Source organism: Sinocyclocheilus grahami, unplaced genomic scaffold (assembly GCF_001515645.1).
Source record: "Sinocyclocheilus grahami isolate Dianchi unplaced genomic scaffold, SAMN03320097.WGS_v1.1 scaffold146.1, whole genome shotgun sequence".
NCBI classification, from domain to species: domain Eukaryota; kingdom Metazoa; phylum Chordata; class Actinopteri; order Cypriniformes; family Cyprinidae; genus Sinocyclocheilus; species Sinocyclocheilus grahami.
In genome coordinates, this window is record NW_015505325.1 from 1,627,085 (window position 1) to 1,635,175 (window position 8,091).

Consider the following 8,091-nt stretch of genomic DNA (forward strand, 5'->3'; position numbering starts at 1 on the left):
AGAATATCCATCTGAAATGGACAGCGTGAATTAGAGGATTAGATTAGGAAGTATAAAATAAGGCAAACATATATTAGTAATGCATTTCTGTAAGAGATGATGCAGAGCAAGGTGTGATGTGGGTTGTCCACAGGCTCAGGGCACCGTAACAGCAGTACAGCTGCAAACAGAAGCACCTGTCGCTACGGCTTCAGGCCAGCAAGTGCAGACGCTCCAGGTAGTTGTGTGAACTCCGACCTTCAGGCTTGTGATGTTGCATGCGTCATGTCACACTGTCTGTGAGGATGTGAGCTCGTCCAGCATGACTTGCTTTTACTTACAACAAATCGTGATCCGGATCATCCAGTGAGCTTTCTGCCATGTTCCATGTTGCCCGTGGAGTCAAAGCAACTGCTCAGGACACATTCTGAAAAGGGATTCACCTCTTTTAATGTGTCTGGAAAAGAAGGTCTTGTTAGGAGACAGTACTATAAGATCACTTGTGTTTGTCTTCAGTGTGTGTTGCATGTTATAACCACTTAATACTGATCAAACTCATCTGAGTTCACAGCACTGTATGGATTTTGATGAACTGCATGATTGTCCATTGAGTGGATTCTCACTATGATCATGTTTAAGAATACAAACATGGAATGGAAATCTGTCTGCCTCATCACAGCCAATTTATAGGGCCCTTATTAATTCATATTATTTATTATAAAGTAACCAGAAAAACATGGCTATTAAAATTTATTTTTCAGGTTCCATAAATGTTGCCATAAGTCCTGTGTAATGCCTAAAGCTGCATCGTGCAGATCTAATATTGTGTTGAATGTCTATTTCTGACCCTTTGGCCCCATGCTAACGTTCAGTGAGTGTATGTGTGCGCTCAGGTCCAGGGTCAGCCGCTGATGGTCCAGGTGAGTGGTGGGCAGCTGATTACATCCTCAGGTCAGCCCATCATGGTACAGGCCATGTCTGGAGCTCAGGGCCAGACAATCATGCAGGTGCCCATGTCTGGAGCACAAGGCCTTCAGCAGGTAAGTGCAACTCTGCTCGTCAACACTCCTCAATGTGGGAAAAGCTACTTAAATATATCTATAGATTGTCCTATTATACTTAACAGTATAATCATCTAAATATCCCTCTGCTAATTTTATTATCAGTGCACATATTTTATGAAGCAATGGACGATGGTTTTAATTTAGTTATTTTTACACTTACATAGTTGATATGATTTTCAGGGTCTGCATTTACAAACATATATTTGTTCTTGAATTCTTGACTTATTGAAATTTATATCTGATATGTTATTTCTGATTTGTTTGTATATGTAGATCCAGTTGGTTCAGCCGGGACAGATTCAGTTGCAGGGTGGTCAAACTTTCCAGCTGCAGGGTCAGCAGGGTCAGACTCAGCAGATCATCATACAGCAGCCCCAGACTGCCATTACCGCAGGCCAGAATCAGGTCTCAAACACACTCAATAGTTTTAATTGAACTATACTTTGACCTGGAAATATTATGGAAATTTCAGGCCTTGGAAAATTTTGCTAATTAATACAATTTTGTTTAAAATTATGTGGGAACCATGTACCCATTTTTTCCCCCCTGATTCATATTATATCATACATTAATTAAGAGAATGCTGCCCTATTAACTATAATGACCAGAGTTTGTGCAGCCTATAAGGCAGATTTTATTACTTCACACAGATTTTGTTGTATAGAGGATAAATTAATTTGTGTTGTGTTTCACAGGGGCAGCAGATTACAGTTCATGGACAGCATGTTGCCCAAACAGCTGAAGGACAGACCATTGTATACCAGCCTGTGAACGCTGATGGCACAGTTCTGCAGCAGGGTATTTAAATACACACTATATCTACACCTGGTTTATCTTTCTTCTATTAATGTACATTAAATCTGATATGAACAACATAAAATGGGTTATCATTCAGGGTTTTAACAAGTGTGATTATTAGTGTTAGGCGATATGGTCATTTTTCAAATCGTCATATCGCCAGCCTGTGAGATCACCGATACACGATATTATCGTGTGTGGGTGGGGGCAAGAAATAGACTCTCTGTACTTGTCATAGGCTATTTCATAACTATTTGGTGTTTTAAACCGCACACGGGGGAGAGTGTGGAAGCACCACTTATCTAAATAATATACTTTCAAACATACTGATAAACTAACATATTAAATATAAAATGAGTTAAAACCGCTAGTTCATATATATACACAGTACCTCACAGAAGTGAGTACACTCACATTTTTGTAAACATTTTATTATATCTTTTCATGTGACAACACTGAAGAAATGACACTTTGCTACAGCACACAGACGTTATCAGTATAAAAGGTCTGCAAAATCAGTCAACAGTGAAAATCAAAAGTAGATTTATTTTAAAGACCAACAGTTTAATACTAAATATTGGACATAAACAAACACGTTGTTACATCAGTCATACAGCGCTCTGGACCGCGCCCCCCATGACGAGCCCGACGCACCGCCACAGAAACAAGAATGAGATGCCTGAGGGTAAAGGTGATGGATTGGCCAAGCATGGGCATCCTCAAACGGAAGGTGGAGGAACACAAGGTCTCTAACATCCACCAGCTCCTTGATGTTGTCATGGAGGAGTGGAAGAGGACTCTAGTGGCAACCTGTGAAGCTCTGGTGAACTCCATATATATATATATATATATATATATATTCGGATACAACAGTCATACATTGCTATTAGGACCGCGCGTCCTGTGACAAGTTTGCCGCATCGGCACACAGACGTTATCAGTATAAAAGGTCTGCAAAATCAGTCAACAGTGAAAATCAAAAGTAGATTTATTTTAAAGACCAACAGTTTAATACTAAATATTGGACATAAACAAACACGTTGTTACATCAGTCATACAGCGCTCTGGACCGCGCCCCCCATGACGAGCCCGACGCACCGCCACAGAAACAAGAATGAGATGCTTTCTAGCATAACTGTGGCATTAAACTCAGTTAGTGATGGCTCGGTAAAATATTGCACATATATAGGCCGTTCAGATTACTTGTTAAAGTGCAATGAAATACCTTATATCAGCAGACGATATACGGCTGTGTTTGTGGTTGGAGACTCCTTCCCCCGGCTACAGGCTCTAATCCTCATTTGTGCGAGTGTGTGAAGCTGATGTGAAATTGCAGGGCAATTTGATTATAAGAGCCGAATTATAAGTCGCCTAATAATAATAATAATAATAGTTTAATACATTAATAGGAGAATGAGCATAATATAGTCTTGACTATCAACGATAGCAGATGTCTTTGTTGATAGTCAAGACTATATTATGCTCATTCTCCTATTAATGTATTAAACTATTATTATTAGGCGACTTATAATTCGGCTTATAATTACTATCTTCGATACACGATACTATCGTCTATCGACAGAACCCTAGTGATTATACCATTCTACACACTTGTTCTGAAGGTTATGCAGGTTAGAACTATTTGTTATCTCCCATCCATAGGCATGATCACCATCCCAGCAGGCACCCTGGCTGGCACTCAGATTGTCCAGGCTAACACCTCCACAACCAACAGCGGGCAGGGCACAGTTACCGTTACTCTGCCAGTATCTGGAAACATGGTGAACGCTGGGGGAATGGTCATGGTAAGACCTCCCGATGAGGTATCTAACAAACTTAAACCATCCCTTTAATTCATTCATCATCACAGGTGTGGGGGGTATGCATGCTGTGTTAAGTCTCAATCACCTTGCTTTTGGACTAGCCCTTTTCACATGCAGACATACGAGTGATTTTACCTTAAAGGGATAGTTCACCCTAATGTTTATACATTTCGTTGTCACATTTCTAATTTTAGTTTTAATTTAGTTTTCATCTGATATCTATATTTTATTTTATTTCAGTTACAGTTACAAAGAAAACAATCTGGATCTTGGATCTGGGCTGGCAAGTTTCAAAATGACAAAAAAGTACCATAAAAGTATCAAAAAAGTGGTGAAATTTAAGTAATTCACTGAAATGCAAAAATGACACCTTTAGATTAAATGATTTCAATTGGATGTGAGCAGTCATAGATGATTTTGTTTCAGATGAACTGATGATGATGTGGCACGTTTGAATATGCAGAAGTGGGAATTAGATATGAGAACTACACAGGAAAATACGTTTATTGGTGATTAGTGACTTAAATTTGGTCTCTTTATCTCAAAAAGCTATTGATTGACTTCAAGATTTGAATTGAAATATAATGCCATATTGTCAAATCTAAATTCAAACTGACCACTTTTATGAAATGTGAATGGTACTTTCTTTGTCCTTTGTCACCCTGGATCCCCGGTTTCACTTTCATTACATTAAAAAATGACTAGGATAAAAAAAATGTTTGTGTGTCCCATGAAATAAAATCATACAGGTTTGGAACAACATGAGGGCGTAAATAATGACAGAGTATATAAGTATTTTTAGACAAACTATTCCTTTAATACATACATAATAGCATTCAGTGTCTTAAAATAAAAAAAAATCCTAGTTTCAGGAATCTTCCTAGGATTTGATGATTTACTCAGAAGGAAGTGGAAAATGGCGACCTCCATCCACTGTGTGTTAATCTTTAGCACTGATTCAAGTGTACGGGTGATATCTGCCCGTCGTCTCTTCACAAATGATCCACTCAGCTGTTCTGTGTTCTGTTCTCAGCTGTTAATTGTCACTTGACTGATCACTGGATTGCTAAAAATGTTATTGATTGATTAAATGTTTTGAACATTGCAGACCAAATTAATTCTTCGTGCCCTTTTCTTGCCCGCTCTGCCAGATGGTGCCGGGTGGTGGTGCTGTGCCAGCCATCCAACGAATCCCTCTGCCAGGGACCGAGATGCTCGAAGAGGAGCCGCTGTATGTTAATGCCAAGCAATATCACCGTATCTTAAAGAGACGCCAGGCTCGTGCCAAGTTAGAGGCAGAGGGCAAGATCCCTAAAGAAAGAAGGGTGAGTCTTCCTCTTCTGAATGCCAAAATAGGCATTTTGACATGAATTATGCCTTATATCCAGGCTGATTCCTTACTCTCCTACAGAAATATCTTCACGAGTCACGGCACAAACACGCCATGCAGCGGAAGCGTGGCGACGGGGGACGGTTCTTCTCACCTAAAGAGAAAGAAGAAATGGCTTTGGCCATGCAGGTGAGAGCGCAGGGCCATGTCAAGCAGGAAGACCTACGCAATGCCACCGAACTCGCGAGCTCACATTGGCTGCCTGAGCACACTTCACCCCTCGCATAGACGCTCATCTTTGCTCTCCTTAGCAGATTCATTCTCGCTCCTTTCTTTGTGTGACATGCTGTCATTGGCTGCTCTTGCACGCATCACCTCCTGCTTTTTCCTGTGCTTGTTGGCTGCTTGAGTCTGTCCCATCATGTCTCATTGCTAGTTAAAAATTTGTGTGTACAGACTGCATGATCTGCTAAATCTGCTGTGTGGTATTGTATGACCTGTCTATCTGAACTTAGATTTCCTGTTCTGCCATATTTAACAAGAAAAAGATAATCTCTTCACTGTTATGACGTAATCAGGATGAAAACACTGATATTCCCTGCATTCTACTGATGCAGCTCTTCAGGACTGAGAATTGCTAATGTGTTGTGACTGACTTTATCACGTGATTGTCTGTTTGGTCCAAGCACTATTATTAACAGCATGAAGGTTTAAGAAAGCATGAATGCTTTGTCATTGGCAAACTCTGTCAGTTTCAATTATGAAGTCACTACCTAAAAATATGAAAATGATTTTTTTGAGAGACCAGTTTAAAAGAAATGTGATTTGTTTGAATATATATATTTTTGTTGTTTTCTACATTTCATTTGAGGAAGCATTACTGTTGTTGTTTTTTTATTGGATCTGGTTCTGTCCTTGTGCTTGGATTTCATACCTATGCAGTGTCGTCACTGTGTTCATTTTTGTCACATGCTGTGATTTTTATTCTGAATAAACATTCTGGCTGACTTCCAAAGGGTTAAACAAGTTTGCAACCAAATTAGACTACTGTTCAAAAGTTTAGAATCAGTACGTTTTTTCTATTTATTTATTTATTTAAAAAAAAAAAAAATCTGAAAAACAAATCAATACTTTTATTCAGCATTATATTGATCAAAAGTAACAGAAATGTTACAAATGTTATTTCACATAAATGCTGTTCTTTTAAAAAAATCTATCAGTCTCCCAAATATATTAAGCAGAACAACTGTTTCAACACTGCTAATAATAAGAAATGTTTCTTGATCACCAAATCAGTACATTAGAATGATTTCTGAAGGATCATGCGACACTGAAGACTGCACTAATGGCTGCTGAAAATCAGCGTTGCCATCACAGGAATAAATACAATTAAAAATATAAAACAGTAATATTTCATTGTATTTCATGCATCATTGTATTTTTGATCAAAAAAATGCAGCCTTGGTGAGCATAAGAGACTTTGAAAAACATTAAAATCTTATCAAACTTTTGAACGGTAGTGGCTTGTGATGCATATTCCTGTTTATCAAGTCTTGTCAAGTCATTTTTACTCTTAAATGTTTTGGGATTTAAAAATATTTCCAGATACTTCCCTGACTAGAAAAGAACAGATACCTGCTATGAAGTCTGTAACGTTAAACCGCTCTATAGAACAGAAGTCTAAATAGCTGCCATTTCCCTGAAATCCATGATGTGACAGCTTGGTAAACATAAACCTTTCACTGTTTTTTCTTGGTTATTCAGTGCTTTACTTGATGCTATAAATCATGGTGTCCCAACCCTAGTGAAAACGCTTGTGAGTGAAATGTGTTCTAGAGGTGCTGAGTGAAGCATATCTGAATTAGGCGTGAGGGTAATGATTGACCCTCTTCCTCTCCCGTTCCCCTGCAGGAGCAACAGGACCAGAACCAGACTGGAGATGAGGCCGTGGTCCAGATGATCCGGGTGTCATAGCACTAGAACTTCTACTGTGTGTTTTTTAAGTAACTCTGAAGGACCAAATTTACACCAGTGTGAATCACCGTCTCCAACGCAACACTAACAGACAGTCCTAAGTCATCGTGACCTGTGTTCCTTGAACTATAAAAACATCCTGTAATTTTCAGAACTCAAAACTTTCTCGTTAGTCTAAAAACAGCTTATATTGAAGCCAGTCTGCCAAAACGACAGGTTGTGGAATGTGCTGCTCTATGATGTGATAGTGTGACTAACCTGTGTTCCTGCTGTCTCATGTCTTCTACTGAAAGGAGGGGCCCATCTGTTTTCTCTCTGTGGACTTGTATTTGCTCCAGAGGACACACATAGAGCCATTACTGTTAATGTGCAGCGTAATGAATTCAGCTTGCGGTTTAAAAAGCAAATAAATAGCAAAGCGTCGATTGAACCACAGAGCGACTGCGAATACGCAGTTAGTAATGACTCATTTACCGTGATGTTTTTCAAAGGTGGCAGTAGAACAAACCAGGATATTCTGCAATTAATTGCATCATGAAGACCAAGGCAGTCTGTTTGATTTTCTACTTTTTTAGCATTATGGACAGTTCATGTCAGGCCTATGAATTTATAAGTGGGAAGTTACATGGAAATTATGTAGGTTTATCTCTTACAAGCTAATTGTGGTGTTGTTCAGTGTATAGTACATGTTTGGCATGGGGAAAAGGGCAACATTTTTTGGAAATCGGTCCTCATCACCAAGGAAACACTGGTCATATAGGGTGTTCTTGTTTCCCAAGCTTTTATACAGGTTTCGCCCATAACATGAAGTCATTTTACATTAATGTTTTGATACAACAATCATTTGTAATTTGACTGAGGTTTGTGTATCCAGTTACTGTAATCCTAGTTCCTACTTGGAAATGCAATTTGAGTTACGTTGGACATTGAAGTCATCTAACCTGTATTTTTGATAAAAAATTGTGTGCGAAACGCATTGTGAAAGATCATGCTTTGTGAACTTGTCTTTATTATTATAATCTTTGTGAGCACAAGAAGGCTGTAAATGATCCAAATTCAGATTGTTTTAATCTACGTAGCTGTGATTGAAATCAGATATTTCAAAGCAGTGACTCTCAACCAT

General features: G+C 38.8%; 1 protein-coding gene across 6 annotated transcripts in view; it reads left to right on the forward strand.

Annotated features, from left to right (window-relative positions):
* Positions 1-7,957, forward strand: part of LOC107591820 (nuclear transcription factor Y subunit alpha-like) — a 9,770-nt gene extending 1,813 nt beyond the window's left edge. For 4 of the 6 annotated variants that reach the window (XM_016281086.1, XM_016281090.1, XM_016281091.1 and 1 more), the window contains exons 3-8: positions 873-1,019; positions 1,317-1,448; positions 1,739-1,841; positions 3,504-3,664; positions 4,816-4,989; positions 5,076-5,996. In XM_016281086.1, coding sequence (XP_016136572.1) covers positions 873-1,019; positions 1,317-1,448; positions 1,739-1,841; positions 3,504-3,664; positions 4,816-4,989; positions 5,076-5,282 — 924 coding nt within the window. In that variant the 3' untranslated portion in view covers positions 5,283-5,996. Of the gene's footprint in view, positions 1-872; positions 1,020-1,316; positions 1,449-1,738; positions 1,842-3,503; positions 3,665-4,815; positions 4,990-5,075; positions 5,997-6,905 lie in introns of those variants that run through there. The other 2 variants (XM_016281089.1, XM_016281087.1) reach the window with 2 other exon arrangements.
* Positions 7,958-8,091: the final 134 nt, after the last annotated feature.